The sequence below is a fragment of the Chiloscyllium plagiosum genome, unplaced genomic scaffold (genome assembly GCF_037043375.1).
Source record: "Chiloscyllium plagiosum isolate Xiang-an unplaced genomic scaffold, Cpla_swu_hap1 HiC_scaffold_30, whole genome shotgun sequence".
In the NCBI taxonomy this organism is placed as follows: domain Eukaryota; kingdom Metazoa; phylum Chordata; class Chondrichthyes; order Orectolobiformes; family Hemiscylliidae; genus Chiloscyllium; species Chiloscyllium plagiosum.
In genome coordinates this window covers 40,204,396-40,225,973 of record NW_028270168.1, presented here as the reverse complement: position 1 = coordinate 40,225,973, position 21,578 = coordinate 40,204,396, and the positions used below count along the sequence as shown (strand labels likewise).

General features: G+C 42.1%; 1 protein-coding gene and 1 long non-coding RNA gene across 3 annotated transcripts; both read right to left on the bottom strand.

Moving 5' to 3' along the window:
• Positions 1–5,367: 5,367 nt before the first annotated feature.
• snip1 (Smad nuclear interacting protein) lies at positions 5,368–12,075 on the bottom strand. 2 transcript variants are annotated; one of them, XR_006315704.2, is made up of 4 exons: positions 11,762–12,075; positions 10,138–10,745; positions 7,709–8,035; positions 5,368–7,314 (listed from the first exon to the last, which is right to left on the bottom strand). XR_006315704.2 is itself a non-coding variant. In XM_043717875.2 (3 exons), the coding sequence occupies exons 1-3, from the start codon at positions 12,026–12,028 to the stop codon at positions 7,777–7,779; spliced, it is 1,134 nt and encodes a 377-aa protein (XP_043573810.2). In that variant the 5' UTR covers positions 12,029–12,074; the 3' UTR covers positions 5,368–7,776. The 2 variants fall into 2 exon arrangements, 1 of the variants encoding a protein (XP_043573810.2); XM_043717875.2 differs by having other exon boundaries at positions 5,368–8,035; positions 11,762–12,074.
• An 8,089-nt stretch (positions 12,076–20,164) lies between these two features.
• LOC148142185 (uncharacterized) lies at positions 20,165–21,511 on the bottom strand. Its single transcript, XR_015752219.1, has 2 exons — positions 21,251–21,511; positions 20,165–20,533 (listed from the first exon to the last, which is right to left on the bottom strand). It is a non-coding gene; the product is annotated as an uncharacterized LOC148142185 (long non-coding RNA).
• Positions 21,512–21,578: the final 67 nt, after the last annotated feature.

Here is a 21,578-nt window from a genome sequence, read left to right as displayed (position 1 = left end):
TTGACGGTATTAGGCAAGAACTTTCAAAAGCTGATTGGAGGCAGATGTTCGCAGGTAAACGGACGGCCGGAAAATGGGAAGCCTTCAGAAATGAGATAACAAGAATCCAGAGAAAGTATATTCCTGTCAGGGTGAAAGGGAAGGCTGGTAGGTATAGGGAATGCTGGATGACTAAAGAAATTGACGGTTTGGTTAAGACAAAGAAGGAAGCGTATGTCAGGTACAGACAGGATAGATCGAGTGAATCCTTATAAGAGTATAAAGAAAGTAGGAGTATACTTAAGAAGGAAATCAGGAGGGCAAAACGGGGACATGAGATAGCTTTGGCAAATAGAATTAAGGAGAATCCAAAGGGGTTTTACAAATATATTAATGACAAAAGGGTAACTAGGGAGAAAATAGGGTCCCTCAAAGATCAGCAAGGCGGTCTTTGTGTGGAGCCACAGAAAATGAGTGAGATACTAAATGAATATTTTGCATCAGTATTTACTGTGGAAAAGGATATGGAAGATATAGACTGTAGGGAAATAGATGGTGACATCTTGCAAAATGTCCAGATTACAGAGAAGGAAGTGCTGGATGTCTTGAAACAGTTAAAGGTGGAAAGTCCCCAGGACCTGAAAAGGTGTACCCGAGAACTCTGTGGGAAGCTACAGAAGGGATTGCTGGGCCTCTTACTGAGATATTTGTCACAGGTGAGGTGCCGGAAAACTGGAGGTTGTCAAACGTGATGCCACTGTTTAAGAAGGGCGGTAAAGACAAGCCAGGGAACTATAGACCGGTGAGCCTGACCTCGGTGGTGGGCAAGTTGTTGGAGGGAATCCTGAGGGACAGGATGTACATGTATTTGGAAAGGCAAGGACTGATTCGGGATAGTCAACATGGCTTTGTGCGTGGGAAATCATGTCTCACAAACTTGATTGAGTTTTTTGAAGAAGTAACAAAGAAGATTGATGAGGGCAGAGCAGTAGATGTGATCTATATGGACTTCAGTAAGACGTTCGACAAGGTTCCCCATGGGAGACTGATTAGCAAGGTTAGATCTCATGAAATGCAGGGAGAACTAGCCATTTGGATACAGAACTGGCTCAAAGGTAGAAGACAGGGGGTGGTGGTGGCAGATTGTTTTTCAGACTGGAGGCCTGTGACCAGTGGAGTGCCACAAGGATTGGTGCTGGGCCCTCTACTTTTTGTCATTTACATAAATGATTTGGATGCGAGCATAAGAGGTACAGTTAGTAAGTTTGCAGATGACACCAAAATTGGAGGTGTAGTGGACAGCGAAGAGGGTTACCTCAGATTGCAACAGGATCTGGACCAGATGGGCCAATGGACTGAGAAGTGGTAGATGGAGTTTAATTCAGATAAAAATGAAGTGCTGCATTTTGGGAAAGCAAATCTTAGCAGGACTTATTCACTTAATGCTAAGGTCCTAGGGAGTGTTGCTGAACAAAGAGACCTTGGAATGCAGGTTCATAGCTCCTTTAAAGTGGAGTCGCGGGTAGATAGGATAGTGAAGAAGGCATTTGTATGCTTTCCTTTATTGGTCAGAGTATTGAGTACAGGAGTTGGGAGGTCATGTTGCGGCTGTACAGGACATTGGTTAGGCCACTGTTGGAATATTGCATGCAATTCTGGTCTCCTTCCTAACGGAAAGATATTGTGAAACTTGAAAGGGTTCAGAAAAGATTTACAAGGATGTTGCCAGGGTTGGAGGATCTGAGCTACAGGGAGAGGCTGAACAGGCTGGGACTGTTTTCCCTGGAGCATCGGAGGCTGAGGGGTGACGTTATAGAGGTTTACAAAATTATGAGGGGCATGGATAGGATAAATAGGCAAAGTCTTTTCCCTGGGGTCAGGGAGACCAGAACTAGAGGGCATAGGTTTAGGGTGAGAGGGGAAAGATATAAAAGAGACCTAAGGGCAACATTTTCACGCAGAGGGTGGTACGTGTATGGAATGAGCTGCCAGAGGATGTGGTGGAGGCTGGTACAATTGCAACATTTAAGAGGCATTTGGATGGGTATATGAATAGGAAGGCTTTGGAGGGATATGGGCCGGGCGCTGGCAGGTGGGACTAGATTGGGTTGTGATATCTGGTCGGCATGGACGGGTTGGCCCGAAGGGTCTGTTTCCATGCTGTACATCTCTATGACTCTATGGCTATGAATCAAAACTTACAATCCATTCTAATTGATTAAAAACTCAAGAGTAATCTGGGTTTGCTCAATACATCACATCAGTTGTATGACACTTTGATCTTTTACTATAAATTTTGTGTCTTATGATCCTGCCCCACTAGCTGCCTGATGAAAGAGCAGAGCTCCCAACCCTTGTACCCTCAGGATGAGGTGAGTTGTACATAATACACATGACTGTCAGAACTAAACACACCACCAGCATGAGGACTGGAGGGTGAGTTACATTCAACACACTGCTACCCTCAGTCAAAGGTGAGTACCTCAGAGATCCCCACAGTACTGTACCCATTCTCTGGCTCAATCACGTTAGCCTATCCCACTGATCCTTTCCAGAGATTCCAACCCGTTATCTTAATTTCCCTGTTTAACCTGTTCGGGCCCCGTACGAGATCCAATGCCATCGGTAGCAGCTGCATCAGTAAGGTGGGCCTAGAGCTGACTCTTGGCAGTGGTGGAGTAGAGTTTGGGTCAATGCAGAGCCTGGCAGCATCGGTGGCAGCAGTATTGCGAGGTCCAGCAAGGACTCATTGCGGTGGCAACATCAGTGGAAGTGAGATAGCCATGCAGAGTTGCAACTCCTGTTCCAGCAAGGCTGCAATGGGACCCATGGCTTGCTGCTCCAGGCCCATGGTACAGCACTTGACAAGAAGGACTGTGAAGTTCAACTTTATTTTTCTGCCATTATATTTTATGTTTTGGTTTATTTTTCTGTGTTTTAAGATTGCACCGGAGAGTGGCAACCCTATACAACCCATTTCATTGTATTTTGTAACAAAATAATTGTGACAATAAATAAATCAAATAACCAGGACTGCAGGGTGTGTTATGCTCAACACACAGACACACCTATCAGATTATTTCTGTAATGAAGTAATCAAAACTGCATTCAGTACTTAAATTGTGGACTAACATATGGTTCCAAGGTAAAGTTTCTGTTAATGTCTTCTATACCTCAAATAATAAAGGAAAGAATTTCATATGCCTTGACCTCCTACCTTCAGGAATCTGTGGACATTCATTTCCACTCCACTTTGTTTCATAAGTTAAGCACCTTGCAGTTTTCCAGATTAAATTCTCATCACCACTTTTCTGTGTACCTGACCAGTCCATTGCTATCTTCCACGTCACACCTTAGTATTATAGCTAAAGTAGGGATAAAAGTTATTCAGGAGATTTTTGACAGAATAAATGAATGACAAGTCTTTGGTGGAGTAGAGGTTGGGCAGATGAGGAGGTCATCTGAAACCAGAGAGCACCACTGCCAGTGGGGATGAAGAATGGAGACAGGCAATGTTTCAGGGACAGAATTAGATGGCCTTGGACAGAAAGGTGGTAATTGAAACCAGGTCACAGAAGTTGGATCCATCGAATTGGGCATTTAAGAGTGGGGCAAAATTGGGCTATGGGTTGAAGTTTTTGTTGAAAGCTTACCAGATCAATTTTGGTTTTGTTAGTTACTTAGCAGCAAGGTGGTTTGGATAGCATAGCGGATGGAAACAAGGGAATGATTAAGCAATAAGGTTCAGTGCTATCGACTCATAAATGCAAGCTGACATCATAGCTTCGACTGTTGGGGACTGTACAGATGAAGGTCAGGCAAGAAATTAATTTTGGTGCAAAATAAATGGACACATGGGTAATAGCTAATGTCACGTGATGATTTCAAAGACCAGGATTGGAAGCACATGACGACAACACTGATTCAGAGAGATGCTCGGGGAGATACTATCATTGGAGACTGAACTCCAATAGAGAAAAACAGTTGGACAGACAATGGAGTGGATAAAGGTCAACCGCGGAGAACGAATAGATGTTAATAGGGACTATTAGTATTTGACAATGGGTAGTGTTTGGTAGCAGCACATGTAATGACAAGGCTTGGTCATTGGGGATTAGGGTAAGGGCATGGGAAAAGGTGATCAAGCACTAAAATTATTGAACTCCTGTTAATTACAGAAGGCTGCAGAGTTCTGAGGGGGAAACTGAGGTGTAGCTCTTCCAGCTTCTCCTGAGTTTCACTGGAGCACTGCAGCAAGCCTGAGACAGAGGTGTTAGCCAGGGAACACAATGATGTGTCGAAGTGACAGGCAACTGGAAGCTCAGTGTCTTTTTGCAGACAGAATGTAAGTGTTCTGCAAAACAGTCACCCAGTCTGTGCTTCGTTTCCCCAATGTAGAGGACACATATTCCCCTCTTGTCCCTTGTCAGCCTTCCGCAAGCACCATTCCCTCAGGTCACACTGCCCTACCTCTCCTTCACTCCCAACATTCCCCAACACGCCTATGGCATTTTCCCCTGCAATCGCAAAAGGCCTAACACTTGCCGGTTTACTTCCTCACCATCCAAAGTGCCATACTTTCCAGATGAAGCAGCGATTTACCTGCACTTAACTAAATTTTGTCTACTGTATTTGCTACTTACAATGTGGTCTCCTCTCCACCCTACCTTCTGCATAAAAAAAAATTCTCCAAGCTACTGTCAGTTCTGAAAAAATGGTCAACGGACCTGAAATGTTAACTCTGATTTTTCTCCACAGAATCTGCCAGACCTGCTGAGTTTTTCCAGCAATGTGTGTTTTGGTTGCTGATTCCACCATCTGCAGTTCTTTCAGGTTTTTCTTTTCTCAAATATTACTATTTTTCTTTTGTCTTTCTTTCCCTGACTTAAAAGAAAAAGAACAACTCTTTACACCATTATCCTATGATCCATTTGGGAAGTTCACAAGAAGTGCCAACACGTTTAGATAAATGGCCAACACTAACTCGTGTCTTTGTACTTGGGCACTGGGACAGTTTTTGAACTGACAAAGCTTTGCAAAAGATAATAACTTTTTTTTGAAAAATCATGAAATGCAAAGCAATAGCATCTTTCATTGAAGATGTGTAAATAGCTACCAAATCAATAGGACCTTCCAATAACTAGCTTCTAAATCATTTAAGGATGTGCTGAGACTCAGTCCTCAGGGAAACCAGGTAAGTTAATCTCATCTCCAATTTAACAGCAAAAGCATTTCAGACTTGGTTCTGCCACATGCTGTTATCAATGCCACAGAAAAATTAGATAATCAAGTTTATTTTTAAAATGAGCCTTTTTCTCCCCCAGAGAGAAAAAAATTTGCAATGTCCTGGTTTATAATTGGAACAAAGGCAGTCAAACACATGAAAACTATTGTCGAAATCTACTTTACTAAAAATGACACAGACTGCCAAAAACATAGGAGCGATTGTAACAAAGTCAACATTACAATCTACAAGAACACCGGTTTACTTTATACAACAAAATATAATTTTGAGCAGTATTTTAAAACAGGTTTTCATTTAATAACAAAATGTTTCAAAGGTAGGCGTGTGTCACTGTTCATCATCATTCTTCTGTTGCTTAGCAACAATCTGAACACATCTTTGCTCGGTGACTGCATTGGGAGGGGTAAATTTGAGCCCTTTGGTATGAAGATCTATTAACATTTTAGCAGATATATTTGTTAACAAAGAAAACAATTTTGTAAATAGAAAAGAAATAGTCAAGATATTTTCCCCCTGACTGCTTGCTTTCAAGGTCAGCACGCATTAGGTGCGTGCAATTACACTAAAGCTGTAAAAAAAAATCTTACCCGCTTTCCGGTTTTAAACTAAAACTAATTCCTTCGATGCCATACTTACCAAGTGCAATTACATTTCCTACCCTTCTCACACTGGCTATACAACATCAAAATCTTTCAAGTCAGCGTAGAGGACCTCTGCCAATGTAGCATGTCAGTATGAAGTACAAATCAAACTAGGTGCCTGAAAGCAGTGTTCCATCCTCACCCCTTTAAAATGAATATCTTCACTCCAAACATTTACGGAGGCAGCGTTAGATGCCGTTGTTTGTCTGGGACAGTCAGGCATCTTAACTGGGAAATCTATCAAACTTATGAAAGTTATTTAAGAACAGAAAAGGTGGAAAACATTCAGCATGTCAGGTAGCGTGTGTGGAGAGAAAAGCACAGGATTAAAATTTCAGCTCCACAAGCTTTTATACAGCTGCTAAAAATTCAAACAAATGTTTTTGGAACATTTCATGTCCAATCAGCTGAAGTCAAAAACAAATGCACAGACACACTTTCATAAACTGTACCTACTCCAAATATTTCTTCCTTGAATCCAAAATAATAAGTGATGAGAATCCGACCATGCTGACAGAATCCAACCTCTGACAGGGCTACATTTTCATCTTAGTGACATGTAGTGCAAGGATTTAAAAATTTACAACAAAGAACTGCAACCCAAGCTTCCAATCAACATTGGAACAACTATCCCAAGGAGCTGGATCTAAGCCAGTGACATCCCAGCAATATAACTGGTTCCAGAGAGGAAGCAGGAGGGATGACAGTCAGTGGCAAGTACATCTATCATATAGGTACAAAGCAAGGTATAGGTTAAAAGTCCCATCTTACAGGTCAAATATCTAGCTAATAGGTTTCTGCCATTTATTGGTGTTCCCTTCACTGCCAGTTGCAGCCAAATTTGTGACTTATTTCAAAATCAAACCAAATAGGTCATGACACAGGGGGCCCTACCCTACCCACAAATGATCTCTTGCTTCCTAGTGCAAACAATAACCTTTAACATTAATTCTAAGCTTGCTGGGGCAACAGATGCAGTGCACGATCAGGAAGCAAGATCTCAACCTTCTCTCTAACTGAAAGAAGAAATCCAACTCAGAGGCATAAATCACTCTTGGTTTGAGGAAAAATCCTGCACTTTTTCATTAAAAAAAAGGTTTAGCACAAAAAAATGTTTTCAGTCAAAAATTATAAGCTTTTGGCCATTTGTACCATGTCCTTAATCAACTATTGAATGCAAGAGGCATTCTGAACGGTCCGTTTCTATAACTCGTGGACAGAAGAGGTTTTCAATGAGGAAAAGCACAGAACTTGTCCATGGCCTGCTTCAGGAAAGGAAAGTAATTACAGTATACAAGTTTCAACCTAGCAACACAGTATCTCAAATCCTGTAAAAAAAAAACAACAGAAGAGTGAAAGGAGCTGAAGTAACGATATGCAGTTGTTTGATGATGTCCCAAGACCAGAGTCCAGTAGAATAGTTTGCTTATGAAGTTTATTATCCTCTACCTAAAAAAATCAAAATATAATGAAAAGCATATATACGCCGACTGCACTGACAATGCTACAGTTTAGTAGCTGCTCTGGTGAATTTACTAGAGTAAACTCTGTGGTTTCTTGCCATTATTTAGCATGTCTCCACCTGAGCACCAGATTGGAGGCAAAGTGATCAGATTGTGAAACATGAAATTCAAAACAGGGTGCTAAATGTTTGGTCTGAAGGGATCATGCCGTTTAATTCTGTTCACCAGGCCACACTTTGTTCTTCAAATTATCATATTGGTTTATAATAGAATACTGACAACTTGAGAGTGAGTTGACTGACAGGGAGTGAGCCTGGACTTAAAATTATGAAGCTGGTCAACTGTCACCTGGTCCTCTGAATTCTAGTAGAACTATTTACCTGAACATTTGAAAGGGAAGTAAACCTGCAGTTCCAATTTCAAAAGAAAAAGTGGGAAAGGTTTTATATTAACTTTCAACTTCCTCATCCTCATCATGCTGCCCTTCTTTTGCATCCACCTCAGCAGTATCCGAGAATTCATGTAGAATGACGTACTCCCTGCTGCTGAAGCCAAATTTCAGCAGATCCTTTTCTTTGAGTTCATAATATCGCTGTGACTCAATGCGCTGATTGTTAAGGTATGTGCCATTGGCCGAACCCAGGTCGATGATGTACGGTCTCACCCTCCTGCCAGGTGTGCCATCATTCCGTGTGAACTCCACAAGTCTGCAGGGGGCAAAACAAAAAGCATGTTGTTCTGCATACCACCTGCGATACAATGATATAAGGTTTTGTAATTTCTACTCCAGTCTCGTGAAAATAGGAAGAACTATACAGAGCTTTTACTAAATGCAAGTTAAAAGGAGCTAACAATCTCAACCCAAAGTTACACCACAAGAAAGACCCAGTGAGATGCAAAGTGTAGCTTTATCCTTGACCACCGAAATGAAGACCCAATGAGGCTCCCAGGTCCCTCAACTAACAGTATTAATAGGCATATCCAGGCATCAGAGATAGCTACAATAAACTATGATATTTTTTAAAAGCTACTGTGGGAGGGAGACTGTTAGTCCATACAAGAGAGGAGGGCAAAAACATGTGGAAGGAAAGGAGAAAAGAACTTGCAATAAAGTAACTTTGTGCTGTCTGTATTCACCTGCATGCAGGCAGGTTTCAGCAGCACTGTCAGAGACTGGAATGTCTCCTTGACTGAAACAGGAACCCTAAATGCACCCGAATTCGATGAAAGCAGCAAATGACAAAAAAACTTCCGTAGCTGAAGACAACCTCCAAAATTTCTCCTAGCAAAATATAGCTGCACAGGATGTGTCAATGTTGAATGGTGTTAGAGGGAAATATGCTTACAAGATGACAGAAGGAAAGTAGGGTGAATCAAACTGATCTACAGAGAACCAGCATGTACTCAAGAGGACAAATGGCCTCCTTCAGCACCCTAATAACTATGATCAAAAAAGAACCATCTTGAAGAATTAACATAAAGAACTAGAAGCAATTGACTGAATAAATTTAATCTTGGTAAAAGTGATCACAGCACAAAGTGTAATGCAAAGCTACCCATTAACTTTGCTCAATCTAGCTAAATAAAATCAGATCATTGACACATGCACCTTGAAACCATACATTTTAACTATTACACCTAAGTATTTCTCTCAAAGTACCAAAGGGTGATGGAGATGCTTTCAAAAGGGGATTTAGAGAAATAAAAATAGGGTAACAGACTGCTAAAACAACCACTTTTGTACTGGACTGTGGAATTGGACAAAAGCTATGGTCTGTCAAACCCAAAATTATCATAGTATGTAAAATCTACTCACTCACAAACCACTTCCATTCATTTAATGCCCCAAGCCAAACATTTTGATAAACATTGCCTGCTTCCCATTCACTGCTCCATCACTAAAAGTGTACTTGTTAAATCCATAAATAAAACTGCTGTCACATTTACGAAAATACAACAGTAGCTACATTTCAAAACTACTGTATTGATTATAAAATGCTATGCAGTGACTCAGGGTGACTCGGAAATGTAAGTTCATTCGTTAGTTCCAGAATATCAAGACCCCAAGAGTCCAGTTTCTCTATCCCAAGGAAACATCAAGCCCTTTACAGTTATTGCTTAGTAAGGAAACTATCACTGTGATCATGAGCTCAGTTCTTAATTGGATGTTTGCTTAGGTTTTTTTTAAGTAGTTTTTTAATATAACTAACTGCTTTTCATGGAAAGACTGTACTATAGTAACTGCTGTCCATTGAGAAAAAGAAAAATCATTTTGCAATCTCTCTATTTCCTATAACAGAAAGTGGGAGAGAGAACCTTGGACAGCGAATAGAAGGTGACTGATAAAATGGGGGACGGGTAACAACCAGGAAATCCAAAGGGATTTGCATCAGATCGACTGATATCAGATCAATGCAAAGTCCCAGTTAGATTTAGTCATTTACGGCACAGGGAGCCATTCAATCAATTTGTCCATGCTGGAGAAAGTGAGGACTGCAGATGCTAGAGATCAGAGCTGAAAATGTGTTGCTGGAAAAGTGCAGCAGGTCAGGCAGCATCCAAGGAGCAAGAGAATCGACGTTTCGGGCATGAGCGCTTCATCAGGAAGGACCTTTGCCCGAAACGTCGATTTTCCTGCTCCTCGGATGTTGCCTGACCTCCTGTCCTTTTCCAGCACCACTCTAATCTTGACTCTGATCTCCAGCATCTGCAGTACTCACTTTCACCCTGTCCACGCTAGAGCCCACATAGCAATCCAGTTTAGCCCCACTCCTCACAATCTTACATTAACAGCTTTTTAAACACCAACCTGTATTGTAGCACTGCATGTTGCTTGGAGCAGGAAGGATGGTCAATTGGGATATCCACTACCCTACGCTGTCGACCCAAGAGATAGGCACTCTGACGATGAATGTGCATGACTGGAAGTGGTTCATCATTCTTGAATGGGTAAAGACGCCATCGTTTCCTTGGGATCCGGGACTCGGGTGGTTCACAGTATTTTATCACCACTCCACGAAAGGTGTTTGTGTCTTCCACGAGGGCACCAGACAGCTCAAAATTTGGCTCCTCTTTCACTTGGGCTGCATTGCCACTAGGAACCTGGCTGTCATTTGACTCAGAGGCAGGATTCTTATCATTGAGCAGGGGGCACTGATTACGGTTTTGACGCCTTCTCTCATTGTAATACTCTCGCTCGGCCTGCTGGGTGCTGAGGAGCTGAGCCTCCCTGTCTCGGCCACTCACGCCAGCTTCTGTGTGAGAGCTGCCATTCCTTTTGTTGTGGCCTCGCCCCCGGTCTGAACATTCTCTGTGTCGCTCTCGGTCACTGTTCTTCTTGCGCCGGTGTCCATTTCTATCGGAGTGGTCTCTGTGTCGTCTCTCAGCATGATCCCGTTGCGAATGGTCATGCCGTTCCTGAACGCAATGAGAAAAATCTAATTTCGCAAGTCATGACACAGCCAGAAATTGACAGACAATTGGTTAAAAAAAAAACCTCACATGGCAACCAGTAGAGATTATTGTTTCATCATAGAATTATAAAATCCTACAGTGCAGATAGAGGCCATTCAGCCCATCGAGTCTGCACCAACTTTCCAAAGAGCTGGAGACCCACACACATCGACCTTCCATCCTGTCTGCATAACCTTGCATTTACCATGACCAATCCACCTAGCCTAAACATCCTTGGATACTGTGGGGAGAATTAGCATGGCCAATCCACCTAACCTGCACATTTGGACTGTGGGAGGAAAACAGAGCACCAGAAGGGGAGAAAGGGGAAATTCTACACAGACCTGTCGCCCAAGGCCAGAATCGAACCTGGATCACTGGCACAGAGGCAGCTATGTAACAAAATTAATTTATTCCTGAAATATGTGAACTAAATATGTGAAGAACAGAATTTAACCAGTCAGCCAGATAGCACCTTCAGTGAACTATCCAATTAGTCCTACTCACTGACCACAGTGACTCTTGTCCTTGTCAAATCATTCCACTTCCTTTTGAAAATGAACTGTGAATATGTTTCTGCCACCATTTCAGAAATGCTTTCCAGAGTATAAGATCTCGCAGGGTAACAGCAAATTTGCACTTGGTTCCTTCTCCGATCGCCTTTGAGCCTGTGCTATCTCAGTCAGGCCCCTTCTGCTGCTGATAACAATTCCTCATGCACTTTAAAGGGACATTTTTAAAAAAATCATCCTTCCCCTGCCTCCCTGTTGCACCAAGTTCCCCTCCTTCCTGGTATTAAGTGCTCCTTAAGGAATTGAGTTTTCACCCTGACCCACTCTCCTTCAGCAATGACATTACAGTGTGATCTGATGTGAGTGTTAAATCCCCCCTCCACAGTTACAGAGGTGGCTGGATTCAGGCTGATGTTGCTGCTGCTGTGATGAAGAGGAGTGTTTTATTATTAATACTGGGTGACTCACCCGCTTCCACTTGCCCCCGGCCCGTGAATGTGGTTGTTGTTGTTGTTGCTGCTGCTGCTGCTGCTGCTCGGGTGCCGGCTTCCGCCGGGCCGGGGAGCGGCTCTGCCAGTGCCCAGGAGGAGAGACGCTGCCCCCGGAGGAGCCCGAACTCGAGGGCCGGTGCTTGGGGCCTGCCGCCCCCTCTCTTTTGATCCTCAGTCGGTGGTGCCCGGGCCGGTACTCAGGCTCGGGGCTGTGCCAGGCCCTGCGTCGGCCCTGAGCCTCCATCTTCCCGGCAGTGACGCCGACCCGGAACAACACCGCCGGCCAGCTCATAGAACACTTCCGGGGGCACGCAGCAGAGGTGAGAGGTCAGCCAGCTCAGGCTCTGAGCTCCATTCTTGGGTAGCCAACTGTAGAGTGACTTTATCCCAACTCCCTCCTCCCCAATATTAGATTGAGCAGTCACTTCGTCACCTCTCTCAATAATATCCTACTCCAAAGATGCTGCTGAGGTTTCCTTATTTTTATTTATTTTTGGTTCTTTCCTCTCCCCAATGCTCCTGCTGCTCTCTCAAAGCCATTAGGCAAGAGGTGCTGATGGGCTCGGTTGGAATTAGACCAAAATTACGGAGCATCCCATTTCAAGTTGGAGATGAAACGAGTTTATTTGTCTGTCAGAAGGTCAAATGCCATTGACAGTCTCTTGCATGGTGGAGGTGGGTTCACTGAATATTTTTGAGGCAGAGGTAGGTTCTTATCCAGCAAGGCAAAGGTTATTGGGAGGGGGGGGGGGGGAGTTAGACGTAACGGAGGAGTTGAGGCCACAATTAGTTCAGACGTTATATTGAATGGCAAAGCAGGTTTAGGGGGACAAATGGCTTTTGTTCCTAATTACTATGTACATAATGGGGGGCGCGGGGGATGCAACTTTGGGGGCAGAGAGAAGGGACATTTTGGCATAGTTGACTATTCGTCTGGGCTGGGAGATGTTGGTGAGCCAGTGGGAGGTACATTACCAACCAATCCATGTCAACCATACCTGCCTGCTCCTGGCCCATATTCCTCCAAACCTTTCCAATTTGTTTACCTATCCAAATGTCTTTTAAATGTTGCAATTGTATCCACATCCACCACTTCCTCAGGAAGTTCACTCCACATGTGAATCACCCTCTTTGTAAAACATTTGCCTGTCATGTCTTTTTAAAATCTCGCATCTTAAAAATGTGCCCCCTAGTCTTGGAATCCCTCACCTAAAGGAAAAGATAACTACTATCAACTCTATCTATACCTCTCACTGTATTATTTTGGCTCTCAAGCTCCTATGCTCAAATCAGAGTCATAGAGATGTATAGCATGGAAACAAACCCTTCGGTCCAACCTGTCCATACCAACCCAATTTAGTCCCACCTGCCAGCATCCCCAAACCCTTCCTATTCATATACCCATCCAAATGCCTCTTAAATGTTGCAATTGTACCAGCCTCCACCACTTCCTCTGGCAGCTCATTCCATACCCGTACCACTCTGTGTGAAAAAGTTTCCCCTTAGGTCTCTTTTATATCTTTCCCCACTCACCATAATCCTATGCCCTCTAGTTCTGGACTCCCCGACCCCAGGGAAAAGAAAGACTTTGCTTATTTACCCTATCCATGTCACTCAATTTTGTAAACCTCTATAAGGTCACCCCTTAGCATCCGACGCTCCAAGGAAAACAGCTCCAGCCTGTTCAGCCTCTCCCTATAGCTCAAATCCTGGCAACATCATTATAAATCTTTTCTGAACCCTTTCAAGTTTCACAACATCTTTCCGATAGGAAGGAGACCAGAATTGCACAAAATATTCCAACTGTGGCCTAACCAATGTCCTGTACAGCCGCAACATGACCTCCCAACTCCTGTACTCAATATTCTGACCAATAAAAGAAAACATACCAAACGCCTTCTTCACTATCCTATCTACCTGCGACTCCAAGGTCTCTTTGTTCAGCAACACTCCCTAGGACCTTACCAAAGTGAAAAACGTTACAGCTTATCCAGGCTTTCTTTATAACTCAAACCTTCCATACCCGGCAACATTCTGGGAAATCTCTTCAGAACCTTCTCCATCTTAACTGGGCAATGAAAGTGGACACATAGTCCAGAAGAGGCCTCACCAATGTCCTGTACAACCTCAACATGAATTCCCAACCCGTTTACGCAGAGGACTGAGCAATGAAGGCAAGCATGCCAAATGCCTTTTTAACCAGCTCGGACATATTTGAGGCAAATTTGAAGCATATTTCAAGCAAACTAGCTTGAAACAAATTTCAAAGAATTATGTGTCTGCACCCCCTTGATCCCTCTTCGACAACACCACCCAAGGCCCTACCTTTAATTGTACCATTTGATCAAGATCCCTTTGTAATCTCAGTAAAGCTTCTTCACTATCAACTATGTCACCAATTTAGTGTCATCCACAAACTTAGCAACTGTACTTTCCATATTCTCATCCAAGTCATTTAGATAAATGACAAACAAAAGAGGACCCAGAACTGATCCCTACTGAACACTGCTAGTAACAGACCTCCAGTACCAAAAGTAATCCTCCACCACCATTCTCTGTATCCTGCTGTTAAGCCAATTATGTACCCTGAATCCCATGTGACCTAACTTTACTAATCAGTTTACCATGTGGAAACTTGTTGGAAGGCTTTACTAAAATCCAAATAAACAAGGTCTAGTGCTGTGCCATGATCAATCTTTTTGGTAACTTCCTCAAAACACAATGAAGTTTGTGAGACACGATTTTCCCCACACAAAAACCATGCTGACTGTCCCTGTCATGCACAACAATTAAAGATCAAAAATACAGGATAAAGGTCGCTCTGACAACAAACAATCCACGACATGGGACAACCTCCTCCTGTGTTGTACGATCCAATAATATTCAGGACAATTGGTCACTGTGTTGTAAACTGGACGTTCAGGTTCAGGACAGCATACAGAAACACACAAAAGAGTCAAAGGGCAAAAATTTCTATCTGGAAGGCCCTCAATCCCTCCATTATAAACTAAGACACCAAAAATCTCTCAGGGTAATATATCTGGCATGTAATATATATCGTAGATATAAATGCTGATGGTGTGTAGTGAAGCACCCCTAGATAGAATAGGTTTTTAAATTGATTCATAGATTATCAAATTGTCTGCAATTTCTGTGGCTTGGATAGACTGGGATGTTTTTCCCTGGAGTGTAGGAGGCTGAGAGGTGAATAGCTAAGTTCTTTTCCCCCACAGTAGGAAGTCCAAAATTAGAAGGCAGAGGTTTAAGGTGAGGGGAAATGTTTAAAAGGTACCTGAGGGGCAACTTTTTCACACAGAGGATGGTGTGTGTATGGAATGAGCTGCCAGAGGAAGTGGTAGAGGTTGGTACAATTAGATTTAAAAGACATTTTGACAGGTACATGGATAGGAGAGGTTTAGAGACATATGGGCCAAATGCAAGCAAATAGAACTAGTTTAATTCAGGAAACCTGATCAATATGGACGAGTTGGGCCAAAGGGCCTGTTTCTGTCCTGTATGCCTCCATGACTCTATAAATTGCTGTCTGATAACGACCTCCTCCGTTCATACAGAACCTTTAATGTAGAAGACTGTGCACGGAGGCATAACAGGAGAAAAAATATTAATGGTAAACCAAATAAGTAACCAAAGTATTTGTCAAACTGCTGGATTGTTAAAAAAAATCCAAAGGAAGAGAAGGATATGGAAGAGTTTAGAGAAGGAATTCCAGCAATGCAAGCCCTCACCAACTGACAATGATAAGTGGAAGGAAGGAACGAGCAAAGATGGAGGAATGAAAAATTATATTGGGAAGTTGGTGTAGGGCAGGAAATAACTTCCAAAGACAGGGCAGACAAATCAAGAAAAAGATTTAAACTGATGAGTAAGACTTTTAATTTGAAAGTGAATTTCTGGGAGCCTCTGACAGATGTGCTGACTGGAATGATGCAAAAAGCAATTGCTGTTCTATAGCAAGTGCCTATAGAAAGCCTAATACAATGTTGATTTCTTTTAATTCTTATCTGAGTTAAACACAGAAGGCAAGTTGGAACATTTTTCTATGTTGAAGGTTCTGTATAAACACAGGATGTTGTTGTGAAACAGCAATTTAAACATATGCCAAATATTTTTCCTAAATTAAATGCCCTGCTAAATACATTGGATAGAGTTCAAAACCAGAAAAATTCTGCAACACTTATTTGAAGCATTGGATGTAAGCAGCCCATTATATGTCTTTGTAATAGATAATTTAGGAATATCTGAAAGGACATTCACCCTGCTACTACAATACCTGCCAGTGACTAAAGCATTTCCTGTGAAGGCTGTAGCTGAGGAGTTTAATGGTTCCCAAACTCTGGATGATGGTCCCTCAAATGTGGCAACACTGTTCAGTTTGCATGTTACCATGTCCTCACTGGTTAGTACAACAGGCAGCAAGCAGTTGTTTTCACAGATGCAGCATAGGTATAACATACTTTATCCAAGAGATTGTGTTTTGTACATTTTATTTTGTTCAATTGTCAACATGTCACACCACCTTGGGGTCTGTGCTAGAAATCAAGGCCTACTATTTCCAGAATCATCACAAAAGTTGACAATTTTATCAAAGTATACAAAGTCCCCAATTTACCTGTTTAATAGATTCAGTTAACATAAAACATGGAGCAGTTTTCTGAACTTACCACGAATTACTACTTATTACAAATAACTATGTTCTATGCCTATCTCTTTGTGGAATATGTGGAACATTCCTTGATCCAGAACCACTTAGGCTCCCTCCCCCAGCTCTTTCTCTGGTACATTGATAATGTCATCAGGACTACTCCCTGCTCTCATTCAGAATTGGAAACATTCACCAGTTTTGCTTCCAGCATTTGTTCTTTTCTCACCTTCACCTGGTCTATCTCTGACTCTCCCCCTCCCTTTCTTGACTTCACTGATTTTATTTCTGGAGATAGGATTGCCCCACACCATGGTTGACAGGGCCTTGAGATGTATGTTATCCATTTGCTGCACCACTTTCCCTCCCTCCCAGACAATGATAGGGTTCCCCTTGTTTTCACTTTGCACACCACCAGTCTCCACATTTAGAGGAGTGCCCTTACCACTACCTCTAGCTGGATGTATGATCAAATTCATCTTCTCTTCCCCACACTGTGAACTTTCTGCAGGGATTGTTCCCTCTGTGAATTCTGGTTCATTACGCTAAGACTCCTTAAGTTTCCTCCATTATTCATCCATACCACTCCCCCCCCCCCTCCCCCCCAACTACCACAGCCCCTTCCCATGCAAATTAGATGGGTATTACTTGCCCCGTTGCCTCCGCTCTCTTACTGTCTAAGATCCCAAACACATTTTCCAAGTGAAATATTTAATTTATGCTTCTTTCAAACTAATCTACTGTATTCACTTCTCACAATGTGATCCCGTTTAAATTGGCAAGACAAAATAGAGACTGAGTAACCACTTTACCAATCATCTTTGCTCTGTCTGTAAGGATGACCCTGATATTCCAGTTGCTTGCCATTTCAGTGAATCATCTTATTCCCATTTCCATTCTAGGCCTGCATCAGCATTCCAAGAAAGTTCAACACAAGGTGGAGGAACACGACCTCATTTTCCACTTTGGCACTTTACAGTCTTCAGCATTCAACATTGAGTTCAACAGCTTCAGAGCATGAACACCGTGTTTCATTTTGATTACAACATCCCCTCCCTTCCCTGTGTCTTGCTTATGTTTTGCTGGCCCTGCTCTCAGCAGAGCTGACCTATTTTCTCCTGTTCAAAATTACCATTAACACCTACTTTATATCTTAATCTCTCCTTTACCACCATTAGCACTGCCTTCATATTTTGCTCACCATGCCCAACCCCCACCTCATCTTGTTAAAAGCTATTTTCCAGGCCCTTGGTTCTGAGAGATTAACTCTGTCTCTCTCTACCAAAGTTGCTGAGTTTCTCTAGCATTTTCTGTTTAGTTTTAATCAAGAAATCGGAAACGGGACAGTAGATCAGGCTTTTAGGAAACTTTGACAGTATTGACATGATAGTACATAACAAGGTCTCATAGCCTCCACTTAGTCCAGAATTTCAGAGGGATAAAAATTATTAGAAAATGCAGACACATGTAGAATTCCACTTCCTTTCTCCGATGTGAAGATGGTGCCATCAAGGCATTGGTGTAGTAACTGGAACAGCTTTCCTGAGATTTCTAGGATGGAATGATTATATACAGCCTCCATGATCCTTAAGAACCCTGATCGTCAATGGAATTGGCAAACGTTGTTTCTTTTTGTACAGATCAAACAAAAGAAAACAACAGTGAGGTAACATGCCTCTGAAGAGGAAAAAAAAGTCTGAACTAGAAAAAAAAACATTTTTATTTTGTTCGTGGATGTCATATTGTGAGCCAGGTTTTAGTGTGCAAAGTCGAGTCAGTATCTGACTGAAGCAGTTATACAGGTGGAATGTACTGCTTATGACTTAATTGACAGTCAGTTCATCTTTTTGTCACCTAAAAAATGGCAGTGGTATTGGGAGAATAACCTCACATAGCTGATCATCAGAAAGACCTTGTAATCAGGGCCTATATTACATTGTGAGTTGACAGAGTATCATTTAATGTTGCCAGCAAACCATGAGCAAAGACTGCAAAGTGTTGAAGACAAGAAGTGCACAGGTTTGGGAAAAGGTGGAAGCACCACACAAGATAAATTGAAAGTGTATGAGATTGTGCAATGCAGAACCACCTCATGCTTGTCTAAGATAAGTTAGGCAAGCTGAAGAAGAAAATTACTTACACAAATGAAAAATAAACTGTTAAGGAAAAAGGTTTCAGTCATTTACTACAATGACATATGATAGCTCCATAACTAAAATAATGGTAGCACAATTTTAACAACTTAATACACAACCATCTCCAGATAGGTAATATTGTTTTTTTTAATTCACTTGGCATAAAGGGTTCAATTTCAAAATTTGTGGATGTTTATAAACTTGGAAGCCTGAACTAGGAGGAGGAGAGTAGAATTTCAATAGGACGCAAGTCAGTAGACTAGGCAGACATGTGGTTGAACTCTAATGTGGGGAAATATGAGGTAATTCGTTTTGGAAGAAGAACATGGGAGTAACAACATCAAGTTAGGGAGCTCAAGAGCACAGACACCTGGGTATATATATGCATAAATGGTGACAGGATAGGCTGAAAGTGATTAATTAAACATATAGTACTTTAGGTTTTACGAGTAGAGGCATAGTGTATAAAATTAAGTAGTTAAGGTTTTTGAGAAGATTTATATTAATATTAGTTAATATTGAAATTAAGTAAAGCACTAGCTTAGCCTCAATTGGGATGTTACTTCCAGTTGGAATGCCACTTTATCTGTCAGAGTATTGAGTACAGGACATTGGTTAGACCACTGTTGGAATATTGCATGCAATTCTGGTCTCCTTCCTATCGGAAAGATGTGTGAAACTTGAAAGGGTTCAGAAAAGATTTACAAGGATGTTGCCTCGGTTGAACGATTTGAGCTATAGGGAGAGTTTGAATAGGCTGGGGCTTTTTTCCCTGAAGCGTCGGAGGATGACGGGTGACCTTATAGAGGTTTACAAAATTATGAGGGGCATGAATAGGATAAATAGACAAAGTCTTTTCCCTGGGGTTGGGGAATCCAGAACTAGAGGGCATAGGTTTAGGGTGAGAGGGGAAAGATATAAAAGAGACCTAAGGGCCAACGTTTTCACGCAGAGGGTGGTACGTGTATGTAATGGGCTGCCAGAGGAAGTGGTGGAGGCAAGTACAAGTGCAACATCTAAAAGGCATTTGCATGGGTATATTAATAGGAAGCGTTTGGAGGGATATGGGCCAGGTTCTGGCAGGTGGGACTAGATTGGATTGGGATATCTGGTTGGCATGGACGGGTTGGACCGAAGGGTCTGTTTCCGTGCTTGTACATCTCTATGATTCCAGGAGGAAGTGGTGGAGGCTAGTGCAATTGCAACATTTAAAAGGCATCTGGAAGGGTATATGAATAGGAGGGGTTTAGAGGGATATGGGCTAGGTTCTGGCAGGTGGGACTAGATTAGGTTGGGATATCTGGTCAGATGGGGACGATTTGGACCAAAGGGTCTGTTTCCATACGATTCATCTCTAATGTGAAGGCATTGGAGGGAGTGCAGGAATAATTCATGACAGGGCCTCCAATGATAAGGAACTTCAGTGACAAAGACAGATGAAGATGAGACAGTTCTCTTTGGAGATGAGAAGGCTGACAGGAGATCTGATGGAGGTATTCAAAACCTTGACGGGTTTGAAGAGAAATTGTTCCTGCTTGTGAGAAACAAAGCTCACACACTTCAATAATTGCAGTCCGAGACAAAATCTGAATCAGTAGTGTCCTTTATTTTACTCTTGCAAGAGGGTGTGATGTCCAGAGACATACACACCCCAAATTCAATTAATACACAACATTTATATAATTTGGTTTCTTTTGTTTTACATTGCTCCTCCCCTGTTTACATCTTCCACTTCCCTAAGACCGGCACCCATTACTCCGATTTATCTCTTGCCTTATCCGGCCTTGTCTGTGACAAAATGCTCATTTATGGCCTCAAGGCCGTTTGACCTCATCCCGCTGTAGGTCATTGTTAGGCATATTCTTTCTTCATCATTATCTACTCCCTCCATCTGTGCCTTCCCCTACCATACTGATCCTTATGATCCTTTTAATTGGAGTTTGTTCCTGTGTCTCTGTAAAAGTAGGAAACAGATGTTTATACCTACTGTTTGTACAGGCGTATCAAGCTTAACTTCCTCCCCTCACAGCATCTTAAGTATTCGCCTGTAATATCTACCATTGTTTTGCAGTCACGTTTCATTTTGGCATATAATTTTAGCTAATACAAAAACAATTATGTATTTCCTCCACATAGTTTCCATTCTTGTTGACTCAGCTCTTGGCTAAAACAATTACACACTGGTGTGAGTTCATTTACTTTGTATAAGTAAATGGAATTGCAGAAGTAACACTATTTTTCCCACATCCCACACTGCTCATGAAAGGATTGCTGTCAAGGTTTAAAGCGAGTGGCAAAAGAGACGTGAGGAAAAAATGCTATTCGTAGCAAATAGCTAAGATCTGAAATGCACTACCCGAGATTGTGGCAGAGGCAGCTTCAATCAAAGCATTCAAAAAGGAATTGGATTGTCGTCAGAAAATGAAGCACGTGCAGTTACAGAAAAACATGGAGTTTGGGGAATAGTTAAAAATATCTAACAGTAAAATTGCTTAAATTGCAAAAGGAATTGCATTTTAAGTGGCGCTTTTCGTGACTTCTGAACATTTTAAAACTCATTTCAGCCGAAGAAACACAAACGTGTTATAATGACGTTATACTTTAATAACGTCGAGATTTTCAGTTTTTAAATATTTGCGATCAGTTAAGTATTGGGCACAAAAAAGCTTACCTTCTAAATGCAGTTATACAGAATCCAAATTTACATGAAGTAAATTTCTACAAGAATAAACTAATGTATTTTTGTTGGTGCTGATAGTGGGAGAAATGTTGGCCAGGAGAACCCCAACACCATCACTATAAAATACCTAGAATTTATTTTTTAAACGCACTTCCCCAGTAAGGCGCTGAACTCTCTATTGGATCAGGTGCCTTAATTTCAGCCACACGTCCATCGCTGTCCGATATAACTGTCACAGCTCCTGTTTGTCCCTCTCGGGTCCGGCTCCCATTACTGTCCGTTCCGGTTCGCAACTCGTTCCCGTCCCTCCGGACACTTT

Excerpts from the sequence above, each read along its gene's own strand:
- snip1 (XM_043717875.2), bottom strand. The coding sequence starts at position 12,028 with ATGGAGGCTCAGGGCCGACGCAGGGCCTGGCACAGCCCCGAGCCTGAG. Across the intron at positions 10,746-11,761 it reads CCGGGGGCAAGTGGAAGCGG|GAACGGCATGACCATTCGCA; the intron begins GTGAGTCACCCA and ends CATTGCGTTCAG. Across the intron at positions 8,036-10,137 it reads CATGCAGTGCTACAATACAG|ACTTGTGGAGTTCACACGGA; the intron begins GTTGGTGTTTAA and ends TGCCCCCTGCAG.